The sequence below is a fragment of the Aegilops tauschii genome, chromosome 7, assembly GCF_002575655.3.
Source record: "Aegilops tauschii subsp. strangulata cultivar AL8/78 chromosome 7, Aet v6.0, whole genome shotgun sequence".
Lineage (NCBI taxonomy): Eukaryota > Viridiplantae > Streptophyta > Magnoliopsida > Poales > Poaceae > Aegilops > Aegilops tauschii.
Genome location: NC_053041.3, coordinates 580,594,885 through 580,609,341, shown reverse-complemented (window position 1 = coordinate 580,609,341; position 14,457 = coordinate 580,594,885). Strand labels below are relative to the sequence as shown.

The following is a 14,457-nucleotide window of genomic DNA, read 5'->3' as shown; positions in this document are numbered from 1 at the left end:
CGGTTCATAAGCCGCTTGGGTGAGAAGGCTATGCCCTTATATCAGTTGATGAAGAAAACGGATAACTTTGTCTGGAATGATGCAGCTAATACCGCCTTCGAGGATTTGAAAAAGCAACTGGCAGAGCCCCCCGTCCTTGCTGCTCCGGTTGATAAGGAGCCCTTGCTACTGTATGTGGCGGCAAACACACGAGCCGTCAGTGTGGCTATGGTGGTGGAGCGTAAGGAGACGGGTAAGGAGCATCCGGTTCAGCGGCCGGTTTATTATGTCAGTGAGGTGCTTATTGAGTCCAAGCAGCGATACCCGCACTGGCAGAAGCTTGTATATGGTGTGTTCATGGCGAGCCGGAAACTCAAGCATTATTTTCAAGGTCATCCCATCACTGTGGTCAGTTCTGCCCCTCTTGGGGATATTATCCAGAACCGAGAGGCTACAGGGAGAATTGCTAAGTGGGCTATTGAGCTTGGGCCTCATGGCCTCAAATATGTGCAACGCACTGCTGTTAAGTCTCAGGCTTTGGTGGATTTTATTAATGATTGGACAGAGTCGCAAGTGCCTGAGCAGAAGCCGGATAACACCTATTGGACTATTCACTTTGATGGGTCCAGGCAGCTGGAGGGCTCGGGGGCTGGTGTTGTATTGGCTTCCCCTAGGGGTGACAAGTTCCAGTATGTGCTACAATTGATGTTTCCTTGCACTAACAATGCGGCTGAATACGAGGCCTTACTCCACGGTCTTCGGGTGGCTAAGGAGATGAGCTTAAGCCGGGTACGGTGCTTTGGGGACTCAGATTTGGTGGTTCAACAAGTATCAGGCACTTGGGATTTTAAGGATCCCCTCATGGCGGCTTATCGCCGCGAGGTTGATGCCATTGCTGGGCACTTTCAGGGATATCAAGTGGAGCACATTGATCGCAGGAAGAACGAGGCGGCTGATGCTTTAAGCCGGCTCGGCTCTCAGCGAAAGCCGGTGCCGCCTAACACTTTCCTGGATGTCCTATATAACCCTTCGGTTAAGTTGCCTACAGAGGAGGATTTGGCTATCCCTGACCCGGAGGCACGACTGGTGGCGGCTCTTCATGTCATACCAGACTGGACAATGCCGTACTTGGTTTATATAACCCGGGGAGAGTTGCCTGAAGATGAAACTTTGGCCAGGCAAATAATCCGGCGGGCCAAGTCAATGATTGTTATCAACGGCGAGTTGCATCATCGCAGTGTTTCAGGGGTATTTCAGCGTTGTATTTCCCCTGAGGAAGGTCAAGAGATCTTGCGCGAGATCCATGAAGGGGATTGCGGCCATCATGCCGGCTCAAAATCCCTTGTGGCCAAGGCATTCCGTCATGGTTTTTATTGGTTGACGGCTCACGCTGATGCGGAGGACTTGGTCAGTAAGTGTGATGGTTGTCAGAGGTTCTCCCGACGGGCTCATGTGCCGGCTCAGGAATTGAGGATGATCCCGATCACTTGGCCCTTTGCGGTCTGGGGGCTTGATATGGTCGGGCCTTTTAAACGGTCCAAGGATAAGAAGACCCACCTCTTGGTGGCAGTGGACAAATTCACGAAGTGGGTGGAAGCTGAGCCAGTTAGCAAGTGTGATGCAGCCACGGCGGTTCAATTTATGAAAAAGGTGATCTTCCGCTTCGGCTTTCCGCACAGCATCATAACAGACAATGGCACTAATCTGTCCAAAGGCGCTATGGAGGAGTTTTGTCAACGAGAGCATATCCGGCTTGATGTTTCTTCAGTGGCTCATCCCCAGTCCAATGGTCAAGCTGAGAGAGCTAACCAGGAGATTCTGAAGGGCATCAAACCCCGGCTTTTGGTCCCTTTGCAACGGACGTCGGGTTGTTGGGTGGAGGAGTTGCCCTCCGTCTTATGGAGCATCAACACTACTCCTAACAGGTCTACTGGCTTCACGCCTTTCTTCATGGTTTATGGGGCAGAAGCGGTCCTCCCTAGCGACATCCGTCACGATTCACCTCGTGTGGCGGCTTATGTTGAGACGGACAATGAACAGGCGCGCCAAGTTGCTCTGGACTTGTTGGATGAACAGCGTGATGTGGCAGCAGCCCGTTCAGCGATTTACCAACAAGACCTGCGCCGTTATCATAGCCGCCGGGTCAAAACCCGGGTCTTCCAGGAAGGCGACCTTGTGCTCCGGCTCATCCAGGATCAAACAGATGCACACAAATTATCCCCACCTTGGGAAGGGCCCTTTGTGGTCAGTAAGAACTTGCACAACGGGTCATACTACCTCATTGATGTTCGGGAGCGTAAAGATTCGCGTAAATCTGAGGAGGAGACCCGTCGGCCGTGGAATATCGCTCAGCTTCGGCCTTATTACACTTGAGCTACCGGCTCTTGTGGTGTACATATTTATCTCAGACATATATATATTATGATAAGCAATAAAGCAGGACCTCTGTCCTTTTTTCTCCTCCAAATATACGTGTCATACTAATTTGAAAGGAGGATCCGGCTTATGATCGCATTTGAGTCTAGCCGTAAGCAGTAAGATCACTTGGGGGCTTCCTGTTCAAACATGGGTCGTATTCGAACCAAAGAGAACATAGCTGTCGATACCCATTTGATTGGCAAAGTGCCGAGCTCATTGGGAGGTTGCCTTTGATCATATTTGAATCATAGTGTAACCCCTCTGAGAACCGACGTGGATCGTATTCGAATCAGCGTCGTTAAACAATTTTCAGAATCACTTGGGGGCTTCCTGTTCAAACATGGGTCGTATTCGAACCCAAGAGAACATAGCTGTCGGTACCCTCTTGATTGGCATCGCCACACCCATTGGGGGCTATATGATCGTATCCGAATCTTGGCTTAAACCCCTTTCGGGCCGGGTCTCTGGTCGTATTCGAACTGGAAGCCCCTAAGTTCCGATTTATCACAAAGTCTACTCTGATTATGACAACGTGTGCATGGCCGGGTTTCGCTTGACCGGCTTAATTTTGGAGTTATCTTGTTAATTAAACATCCTGGATGTCATCAAGACAAGTCCATTAGAGTTAAGATACCAGCCATGCTACCCGGGTCATTTAATCCGGAGGGTGGTAAGCCGTCTTGAGACTTGTGATTTACCTTTCTATGCAGATGCTTGAAGGTACTTTTTTAAAGGTTGAGAAGCACGAAGGATAATTATGACCCGGAGGAGCATCAAAAGAATGACTTCAAAGGATTTCAGCATTCATTACGTGCACGATGGCACGGCAGAGATAAATTGTTGCACTTATTCTATTACAAAAATCTTTCAAAGTTTCAAGGGTGGAGCGTTGTTTGGTGAGCCGCTAGCCGGTTTATGACGCCTGCTGAGTCGAAGTCCCCGGCTCATCTTCTGCTCCGGCTGATCCCAAGGCTTCGAAGGTCGACGACTTCCAGTTGATGCCGCTGAGAGCTTCGAACTGAGCTTCTTCGTCAATTAACCCGGCCGGGTCAATCTCGGGGGCGTAGGTGTGTTGGCGAGCCGGAGGAATCAGACTAAGAGCTTCATAGCGAGGGGTTGGAATCCTCTGATTCTCCGCGTTGTACCCCGGCTGATACTTGGTTAAATCGGTGTCGTTCCCGATGATGGTGGCCACCGGGCGTACAGCCTTCACGCATGCCGCGAAATCCTTCTGGTCGAAGGTGGAGCTGTCTTCCTTCAGGCTGGGGTAACCCAGGGCGATGTCTGCCGGGTCTAGCTCCGGCAGGAAGGCTTTGGCCCGGCTCAGCGCGGCAATTGCTCCGGATCTTGCGGAGGCTCGACGTAGCTCTTGGATTCGCTGTGGCAAAACTGCGAGCCGGCGCAGGACTTCAGCCAGATGGGTTGGCACCTCATTGGATAGGGCCACCACAGCTAAGGCGCACTGTGACCCGGTGTAGAGTTGTTCCACCAGGGTGTACACGGCCTTTAGCTTGGTGACCACGCTCTGGTTGAGGTTGGCACTCCTGGGACCTGTTTAATAAAGGTCAGGTAAGCCGGTGACAAGGGTGAATCGTAACATGTGCGGACTTGATGAAAGCCGGTGAGGCGACTTACTGAAGATAGCAGCCACCATTTGGGAAACCTGGTGCTTTAGACCGGAGAGCTCAGCGGTCTTCTCAGTGAGGGCCTTCTCCGCCTGTTCTGCCCGGGTCACCAGTGCAGCTTTCTCCTCAGCCCAGGCCTTCCGCTCAGCGTCGAATTCAGTCTTCAATTTCTCCTGAGCGGCGATGCTGGAGACAAACTTGGCATTCGCCTTCCGGGTCTCCATCTCTTGAGTTTTTAACCGGCTCTTGAGACCCGCAAGGTCCGACTCAAATTTCTTGCCAGTAGCCTGCATATATTTCCGGGTTATTAAACAGTCATTGTATAAGTCCCAAGCACTTTCCAAGCAAAGACACTTGGCACTTGGGGGCTAATGCATATTGAACGTGTCTATCTACGTACTGCTGGTTCAATTAAGTAAGCCGGACTCTAAGTCTACAACCTATGCCAAGTATAAGTTATAGACTTGGGGGCTAGCATGACAAGGATCACTATGCGGAAAGTAAGAAGACAGCAGAAGGTTACCTCAGACTTTTGTTGGATCTGATTGACCATGGCGATCTCCACGTCCCGGCTCTTGTGAACCTGGCTGATGTAGCCAGAAACGAGCTCTCCAATGCTCAAATCGGGGTAGCCCGAGAGATCCAGATTCGCCCGGTGGGGTCGCAGCAGCTCCCCCTTCGCGGAGCATTGGGCCAGTGCGGTCGGCCTCCCCGGCTCAACACACTCCGTCCGGGTAATTACCACGTCCGGGTCGTTAGCCGGTGGGGTTGAGCCGGAGGCCTCCGGATTAGCTGACGCTTCGGTCGTTGTCTTGGTGGTCGGGGCAGGGGCTTCAGGCGCCGTATCCATGGGAATGGTGGCCTCGGAGGCGGCTGGCGGATCTTGAGCCGTCGTCTCCGGCTCAGGCAAGTCCGGCACTCCGGCTGACTTGGTCTTCTTTGCTCTTTTGGTGAGTTTTGCCTGGGCACTGAAAAGACAGAAGTGTTAGGCATACAAAGAGTAAATACAGACAGGTAATGTAAGGTGATTGTTATTACCCGGGTGCAGTTTTGAAGGCCGGCAGACTTGACTGCATGGAGTCACTAGAAGAAGGGGAGGTCTCCTGGTAATTGGAGTCAGAAGAATTAAGCGGTTGACGGATAACACCCGCCAACGGATGAAAAGGGTACAAGTGAGAAAAGACCTCGGTGCGACGTTTCCTTGTCGCGTCGGGTAACCCGGCGGAGAGGTCGGTGTCCTTGCGGGCCCGGGTGAGATGCCGGCTTTCGTGAACCTGCTGCTTCAAAAGAAATTGAGGGTCTTGATGAGCTAATGGATGAGAAAAGCTTACTTTCCGGGTTACCCTTCGGACTTTCAGCTGTGGCAAAGGCTCCGAGTCGGAGGGGAGTAATGTTACCTCTTCAATCACCGGGTTACTGGCGCCGGTGTCATCCTGTCAATAAGCAAAATGATGGTAAAGTGGACAGCAGCAAACAATAAATATGGCAAGAGTTTAAAGGTTACCTCTGACTCGGAGCTATCGCTTAATTGCAGCAGCTCCGAAGCAGTGGGTCTGTTTCCCTTTTTGCGAGGGGCGGCTCTCTTGGCGGCTTTCTTCGCCTTCCTGGCCTTCTTGGCCGCCTCATGGTCATACTTGACCCGCCAGAATTTATCATCAGCCTGAGAAATACAGTAATGAGTTCTTAGTAAGATGACAGGTAAAAAAATGGAAAGGTTAAAGTCAGCGGCTTACCGCTGGGGCTGGATTGGTCTTGCAGAACGGGGCTAGCCCGGTTTTTCCACAGTCTGCCAGGCTCTCGTTTAATAGAGCCTTGGTCTCTTCTTCGGCAACGTCTTCTGGAAGGTCGTTGCGACTGTGCCTCTGCGGGTCATCCTTTCGCCCGGTGTACTCACACATTAAGCCGGGGCGGCGGCTCAATGGGATCACCCGCCATGAGATCCAGACCCGGACCAGGTCTATTCCGTTCAGACCGTTGCCTAGCAGGGCCTTGATCTTATTGATCGTTGGAAGCAGAGGCTGGCGTTCCGCGGCAGTCAACTTGTCGGATAGCGGATGAGTCGGCTCCAGGCGCGTTGGGCGAAAGCCGGGCAGCGGGCTCTCATCAGCCGGGGACGTGTCTTGGCAGTAGAACCAAGTCATGTTCCAGTCCTTGGGGTGACTTGGCGGTTCTGCGTAAGGAAATAGACAGTCCCTGCGCCGTTGGATGGAGATGCCGCCTAACTCTAGACTTGGACCGTTTGCGCACTCGGTTTGGCGGTTCAAATAAAACAGCTCTCTGAAGAGCAGCAGACTTGGCTCTTCTCCAAGATATACTTCACAAAAAACTTGGAAGTTGCAGATGTTGGATATGGAATTGGGTCCTATATCCTGAGGCCGAAGGTCAAAGAAGTTGAGCACGTCCCGGAAGAATTTTGAGCCGGGCGGTGCGAAGCCCCGGCTCATATGGTCTGCAAAGATCACTACCTCCCCGTCCCTCGGCTGAGGTCTTTCTTCGGACGGGTCAGGGGCACGGTAGGACATCACTTCCTTCTTGGGCAGATATCCGGACTTAACAAAGTTGGCCAGGGTCTCTTCGGTGACGTTGGATTTCATCCAGTTGCAAGTGATGGGAGCCTTGGGAGGCATGGTGATGGTTGGTGGTCTATGAGGAAGAGAAAAGTGTCCGGGTTAATTATAAGCCGGGGATTATCATTCAAACTACAGTGACGGCTTATGAAGGGGACTAATGATATATATTGATATGGTGGGTTATCTAAGCTGTCGGAGCTTTCAGGTTAAGTTGGTCATCTACGGCTTACTGCAGTTAAGTCGGAGGATTTTACAGAGCATGGTTCTCTTTAAACCGGGCATGTAAGCCGCCGAGATTCAATGGTTGCGTTTTTACTAAGTGTGGTAAACAGGTTTCACATACTACCGTAACTTTTTTGGATCAAAATAGTCGGAGCAGAGAAAATTTTCTAGACCTAAAAAACAGAGGCAGGAGAAGTTCTTGAGGTTGAACACAGTTCTTATGCAGTAAAAAGAGGATTTCTTGCAGATGAAATGAGTTCCGAACGTCTACCGCAGTGGTTTTACGCAAGGATAAAGATCAACCGACTACAGTGGTGACGAGGACTGCCGAGTTTTTGGGCAAAGGTGACAAACACGAAGAACGGGAGGAACCCTACCACAGATCTGTTCTAGCAAGGCAGAGAAGACTCACCGGAGTTGAGGAAGAGCGAAGGTCGCCGCCGTTATCTGGTCCGGGTCAGGGTGATGCAGCGGCCGGGTCGATGAAGATCAGGGGCGCGACGGCGGCGGCGGCGGCAGAAGCTCGGGCAGAGGAACGACAGCGCGAGGAAGAAGAAGGAGAGTGTGAGAAGAGAGTGCCGGGCCGGCCTATTTATAAGGTAAGTCATAAGTGGGCGCGAGATTCAAGGAGACCACGGCGTGGTTATCTCCCCCTCACGGCGCCTCGATTTTCGCAAAGACAGTAAAAGCAGAGATCCGTTGTGGATCTGCGGAGTAAAAAATGGACTTAATGGAGGATGACGTCACGGCGGATTATCCGGAGTCCGGAGAATGACGTCACTCCGGGTTATGGCCTTCACACGAACGGTAAGCCGGAGATTTTTCTGTCGGCAGAGTTGAAGATTGACACGAGCCGGCTCAAGTCAATCTGGGGCCTAATGTTGAGGATATAGACCTGGGAGTCACCCGCCAGGAGGGCCGGGTTACACTAAGGGTCATTGCCAGAAGCCCGGAGCTAAGTTTCAAGATAATGGGCCAGAGATGGGCTGAGACCCGGCGGTGGCTTATTGCCCATAGTTATCATCATTGTTATAGTAGACTTGTAGTGTAAGGCAAGTGTTGTTTAGAGTCCGAGCCGGACACTCTTATGAGCCGGCCGGGACTCTAAGGGCCGCTGGGTGCCAACCTCCCTATAAAAAGGGACGACCCGGCAGCGGTTTAGGGGCGACAACAATCTGATCGAGAGCCGGGCATAGCTGTTTAGCTCCCTGGTTATCGAAACCCTGATTAATACCACCTCAACTGGACGTAGGCTTTTACCTTCACCGTAAGGGGCCGAACCAGTATAAACCCTCGTGTTCCTTGTCCCACTTAACCCCTTCAAGCTTCCCAATTGCGATGGCTCCACGACTAAGTCCTAACCCGAGGACATCTGCCGTGACAATTCCACGACACCCAAGATCCTAGAAATTACGCCTTCCTCCACCGAAGCTGACGGATAAACCGGAGAATATTGATGAGCCGCTTGCTGAGCCGCCAGCTCGCCTTCCCGAAGCGCTCTGCCTTGATCCACCAAAGTCTGAGCATTAGCACCACCACACGCCGGGTCATGTCCTCGAGGTTGGTTACAGTGTTGTTCACTGCTTGAAACTGCTGGCGAGACAATGTGCCTGCTGTAACTCCGGCTTGGACGTGGGGTTGAGTGAATCCGCTCGCGGCTGTAAGAATAAGCCGCTTGCTGAGCCACAGCTGTCTGGAGAAGCTCTCTAGCCCTCCGTGTCTCTATCACCATCGAAGACTCGCCTTCAACTGGTAGAGCCGCCAATCGCGTCCCCACAACAATCATATTGTCCAAAGGGTTAGAATAGTGACCCGGCGGCGTCGTAACATGCTGAGGCGGGGTATTATTTACACGTGGAGAGCCCATCGTGCGTGGCTGAACCAGCGCTCCGGTCCCAGGCGCTTCCACTGTCCGGTTTACCACCGGCGGGTCACTGGTCCCTGCTCCAGGCGTGTTGAAAAGGTTCCTTGGCTCATAAACCGGGGGTAGATGACTCCGGTGCCTCCTTCTCATGACCTCATTTGAAGCGTTCTGATCCAACGTGAGCCAGAAGGAATCTGTTGCGCCTGGGCATCCAAAACAGCCCGCTCTGCAGTCATCCTAGCGTTCTCAGCCGCCAACTCTTCCTTGGCTTGAGCTATCTCATCTCGCAGCTTAGCCACGTCAACCTTGTGCTGTTCCTAGTTGTCCGGGGTTACTTCCACCTCCATAAGAGTCGCCAGAGCCTCTAATAACTCTGTGAGAACTTGAGCCGACGGGCGCGTAGAGCCGTCAGCATCAGCCGCCGCTGCAGCCATTGAACTGGAGGTCATAGCCGCGGCGGTTGTTGAACCAAGCGTCGGCTGTGTACCGGCCATGAGGATCGCAACCCTGTTCGGCGGCTCATAGGGGTCTGGAATACTGTCACCATCAGAATAGCCCCCAAGCCGGCTGTCTTGTAGTTGATACAATGAATTAGTTTTGCCCGTGGATGACTCATCATCAGAATAGATGGCCGTCTCACTGCCAGACACAGATCCTTCTTCAATTTCCGCCCCATGGATGAAACCAACAAAGGCACGCTTCACGGCGAGTTGAACTTGGGCGGGTCGCGCACGCTGAGCCGTCTCGAGGATGTCGGTGCAGATGTCCGGCTCAGGGCCCGGTTCACCGATCTTGCCGATGAAGACGTGGATTCCGCCGAAGGGGACCCGGTTCCCGTACTCAATTGAGCCGGCCTCGGGGCCCCAGCCTGCATCGTCGATGTAGAGCTTGCCGTGACGACTCTTGGTCATCCGGCCCACAGCGTATCCCTTGATCCCTTCGAAGTTGCCCTGTAAGAACTCGAAACCACCGTGCGTTGGCCCCACGGTGGGCGCCAACTGTCGTGGAATTGTCACGGCAGATGTCCTAGCAGAAGGACTTAGTCCTGGAGCCATCGCAACTAGGTTAGCTTAAAGGGGTTAAACGGGACAAAGGACAGAGAGAGTTTATACTGGTTTGGCCCCTTGCGGTGAAGGTAAAGGCCTAATCCAATTTGAGGTGGTATTGCTTAGGTTTCGATTACCAGGGAGCGAATACGTTTGACCTAGTTCTCGATCTCTTGTTTTCTTGCCCTAAACCGTCGCCGGGTCACCCCTTTATATACATAGGCTGATGCCCAGGCGGCCTACAAAGTCCCGGCCGGCTCATACACAACGTGTCCGGCTCGGTGACAGAACCTATACTTTCCTTAATGTACAAGTTAACATATGGCGGTTTACACCCGTGGGTCTCAAGTCGCCTTTGGGTCTTGGGCCTTCAATAGGCCTGCTTCGTGAACAACCATCTTCAACATCTTCATGGGCCTTGTCATTATGAACCGCCAGTGGTATGACCCGGCCCCTTCTGGGCGGGTCATACCCAATAGTTATATCCCCAACAATCCTGGAGGTGGAATCTTCAAACACCATTGACAATGTGAAAGCGAAGATCTAGGACAAGGTGGGCATCCTCCCAGACCAGCAGCGTCTGATCTTTGCCAATAAGAAGCTCGAGGATGGTCGCACCCTTGTGGGTGACAACATCCAGAAGGAGTCTACTCTCCACTTGGTGCTCTGTCTTCATGGTGGCCAGTGAGTTCCTTGCACCCTTGGATGTTTGATTCGCCAGTCTGCGCCTGGTGGCATCTTCCCTTGTCTCTTATGTGCAAGTCTGTGTCATGTGTCAAACTCTTTAGTCATGTACTGTTTGTTAGTACATATGTTGGTGCCTTATGGTAGTGTGATCTCTGTTATGAATTAAGTGAAACCTGAATCTTGTTAATACGTGATAAAATTTATCCTGTGATTGTGGCTGCTTTGTGTTCTTAATCTGAATGTTCTTATCCTATGATAACCCATTTTTGCTCACCATGAATGTCCGGAACTTAGATTATGTGGCGTTTCCACTGGACTTATCTGTTCTCTTGGTTGTTTGCTGGTCTAGTCCCAAACATCTGATATTATACACCATCGTGATTTCTCGTAGATTCAGAGTAAGAGTTTCACTTGCATAACTTGCGATGTTATCAAAATCTGTTTAGATATTAGACTTTGCGGCTCCATATTTAAATCCGGAGTGCAATATTGTGCACTTTTGTTGTGTTCTCCAAATAACCAAAATGATCATATCAAAGGCGTGACAACACACATAAAGTGCTCGGGATCCAGTGTTCCACGGTAGTGAAACCAATAGTTCATCTCGCATGTTTACCATAGAGAATAAAAATGTTCTAGTGAGGTTTTTTTGTTCACCTTGATCCTTTTATTCCCTTCAAAGTTTTATTGTATTCATTTCTGTTTTTTTTCAGCAATTAACAACCATGATTATAACACATTAATTATTCAATATTCCAGCATCGCAACAAAACGTACCGGTCAAGAAGTAGCAACCTAAAACAAGTGATAATATATAGTATCACCAGATCATACAATAACACTACACGATGTCAACAAAACATAACATTTAATAGGACAAATGTTGACAGCTTGACAACCATACTTAGCTGGTACAAGTAGAACTTAATTTGGGACAATAATATTAGCTATTGCCACTTATTATTACTCCTCATTGCAATGCTTATACTTTGTCATTGCAACGCTTATACTTCCATGGCAACAGTTCAAGGTAGTGCGCACTTGAGTTTGTCAGCCAGGAAGGAAGGAGTGTACCACAGTATTACTAGTTGCATGCACCATTCTGGCAGCCGGTACCACAGTAATCCTTGCCAAGACCACAAGACCCATACTGGCTGCAACAATAGTTGTTGGTGCATGGTGCACCATTAGCCTTGTTGCCACACGGCTTGTCTGTGCTGCAAGCGCCATTTTGGCAGCCAGTACCACAGAACTCCGGTCCTAGGCCACAGTAACCGTACTGGCTGCAGCAGAGGTTGTTGGGGCATAGCTTACCATTGTCCAGGTGGCCACACTTGAGATCAGCCCAGCAAGGACCGCCCTGGCAGCCGTTGCTGCAGTATTCTCTGCCGTAGCCGCAGCGACCACCCGAGCTACAACAGTGGTTGTTAGGGCACAATGTACCATTGGCCTGCGCGCCGCAGATCTTGTTGTCATAGCAGGCGCCGCTCTGGCAGCCGGCGCCAGCGCTGCAGTAGTCGACGCCCAGGCCGCAGTACCCATCCTTGCTGCAGCAGAGGTTGTTGGGGCACTCCATGCCGTCGGCCTGCTTGCCGCAGCGTGTCGGGCAGGACTGCAGCTGGGCGTGGGTGGTAACCGCAGCAAAGGCAAGTGCGAGCGCGCACAGCAAGAGGCCCTTCATCGCTAGGATGTGTGCTTTGCTGGATGATGTGCTGAGGTGTTGATGGAAATGCCGAATGCAAGGCTCCTTTATATAGGAGTCCAAGTCGTTCGGTGGTGTTTTAAAATCTCACGATTTTTCTTAACTCATGATCTGGAAATCAATGGTTAAATACGGTGTCAGTTTGTGAACGGTCGAGACGAGCCATGGATTAACTCGTGACTTGGGAATCTGCTTGTACAACATGTAGGTACGTGCTCCTACAAGCGGAGGTCCGGTTATGGCATGCATGCATCTGAGTGAATGTACTAGCATAACATTTACTGCAAGCCGATACAATGTGTGAAAGATCAAGACGGACAAGCATTCCTGATCGTGATTCGTGAACAACTACCAAGATGGCGAGGATCTGACTTGAGTCTGCATTGCATAAGCATATACCCCATTTTGAAAAAAATTATCCATGCTATATAATGCAAATCGACTGTCGTGAACAGAAGAATGAACAATCAGCATCATGAACAAAAAGTATCATTTCCCCTCCCGGTAGGGGCGCACAGGACGGAGAACCGCTTTCCACCTTCAACCGCGGGCAGCCAGCCCGTGGGATCTTCCTCCATGCGTCTGCCACTCCGTTGGCGAGAGGTGTGGAGAACTCCGATGCTTGGGCGCCAACTTGTAGACAAGTTAGGATTAGTTTTTCGAGGTGGCGGCGGCGCTCCGGCGAATAAAGTTTCCTCGACCTGTCTCGGCGATGCTCTGTATGGAGGCATCGAAGAGTCGGTGCCGCATGTTCCTTGCTGGTCATCCGGATCGTCGAGGCTAGGTTTTCTAGGTCTAGGCTAGTAGGTGCAATTCCTTTCTAGGGCATATTCCGAATAGTATTCCCTTGGGAGGAGATACGAACGGGAGGAGACTTTAGACATGACTTGGTTGACGTGCACAACTAATGGAGGTTTTGAGATGAGCCTGGTTGTTAGCCCAAGTAAATTGTCTACCTGACGTGTTGATCTCCAACAGAATCCAGATATCAATCTAGGCATCACTCCATTTATGATCTATATTATCATCTTTCACATCTCCTTCAATGAGGGTAGGCAACCTCCATATACATATGAAGTGTGCTTCATGTGCATTTTTTTCGTAACGGATGCCAAAGATTGGCCTCGTATTTAATTAAGGAGAGGAGAGTTTACACATACCCAACAAACACCACATGACAATTACTCTCGTGATACAATCTTTCCTAGGTTTTCTATCCCCCACGGTGGACCATAACTTTGCCTCGTTCGGGATGATGCCGAGCAAGATTGGCGGTGGAGCACTTTTGTGGCGGAAAACATACGAGTTTCTCTCACTCCATAGAGTCCAATACACGAGCATGGAGGGAGGCCATGGCCTTTCTATCGGGGTTATTCATGCCGGAACTCTTTGACCAGCAACTTTTGATGGATTCCTCAAGATGCCAAGCGGAAGTGTCGATGTCTGCCATCTCAACTTTTTGATTAGAAGCTTCCAAAGCCTCAGGGAGTACCGGCATTTGTAAAAAAAGTGTGCCCCAGATTCTTGCACCCTCTTGCAAAGGGTGCAAAGACCATAATTTTCCTAGCCCCTCTCTTCCAAAATATCGATGGTCCAAATCCGATCTTGCAAAGCCAACCAAGCGAAGAACTTGGCTTTTGGAGGTCCCAAGCCTTTCAAATCATGCGGTCCAGAGGAGATAGTACAATGCCTAAGAACTGAGCCTTGTAAGATGTGGCTGCAGAGTAAACACCATCTTTGGAGTGCTTCCACACCATTTCGTCCTCGGTGTGCACATCAAGGTGGGGTAGTCATGCAAGAGCATCCAAAGAGTGAAGAACTCATGGATGTGGTCAGCGGTGATAACTGTGGAGGGGTTGATCCTTAAAATTCAAGCATTGTCCTTAAGGGCCTCGCACACCTTCCAACCTTTTCTCCTTTAGGCCTCAAAAATTAGAGGGGCGGATGTCCTTAGGCTTTTGCTGAAGCAGCCAAGCGGGGTCCCAGAAATGTGTTTTCGAGGCGTCTCCAACAGTGATGATGGTGAAAGCATAAAAATAAAAAATCAAGATCATTTTCATGTGCATTATGATGACTACACATATGACGACTGCACACATGATGACTCTGCTAGGGTTAGTCTTAGCTTAGCTTGCCAGCTCCCTATGTCGGTTGTGTGCTGTTGGAAATGTCGCCAATGGACATGTGTCAATTTTTTTTTTGATCAAAGGGGTTTCCCCCCGCCCCATTTTATTAAAAACGGAGCAAAGCGCGAGTCAACAGAGACTGTTACAAGCAATCGGGCCTCCCCGAGGTGGCAGACCAGAGTAAATGGAAAGCAGGAAAAACTACGGCCTAAAAAGTT

The 14,457-nt window shown here is 50.7% G+C and overlaps 1 protein-coding gene and 1 pseudogene across 1 annotated transcript; one reads left to right on the top strand and one right to left on the bottom strand.

The window, feature by feature from the left end:
- LOC109767843 (polyubiquitin-like) overlaps positions 1 to 14,457 on the top strand; it is a 160,489-nt pseudogene that overhangs the window by 135,082 nt on the left and 10,950 nt on the right.
- LOC109767844 (uncharacterized) lies at positions 11,369 to 12,116 on the bottom strand. The gene has a single exon (XM_020326569.3). The coding sequence runs from the start codon at positions 12,090 to 12,092 to the stop codon at positions 11,496 to 11,498; it is 597 nt and encodes a 198-aa protein (XP_020182158.1). The 5' UTR covers positions 12,093 to 12,116; the 3' UTR covers positions 11,369 to 11,495.

What these genes read in the sequence shown, in the direction of transcription:
- LOC109767844 (XM_020326569.3), bottom strand. Translation starts at nt 12,092, where the DNA reads ATGAAGGGCCTCTTGCTGTGCGCGCTCGCACTTGCCTTTGCTGCGGTT.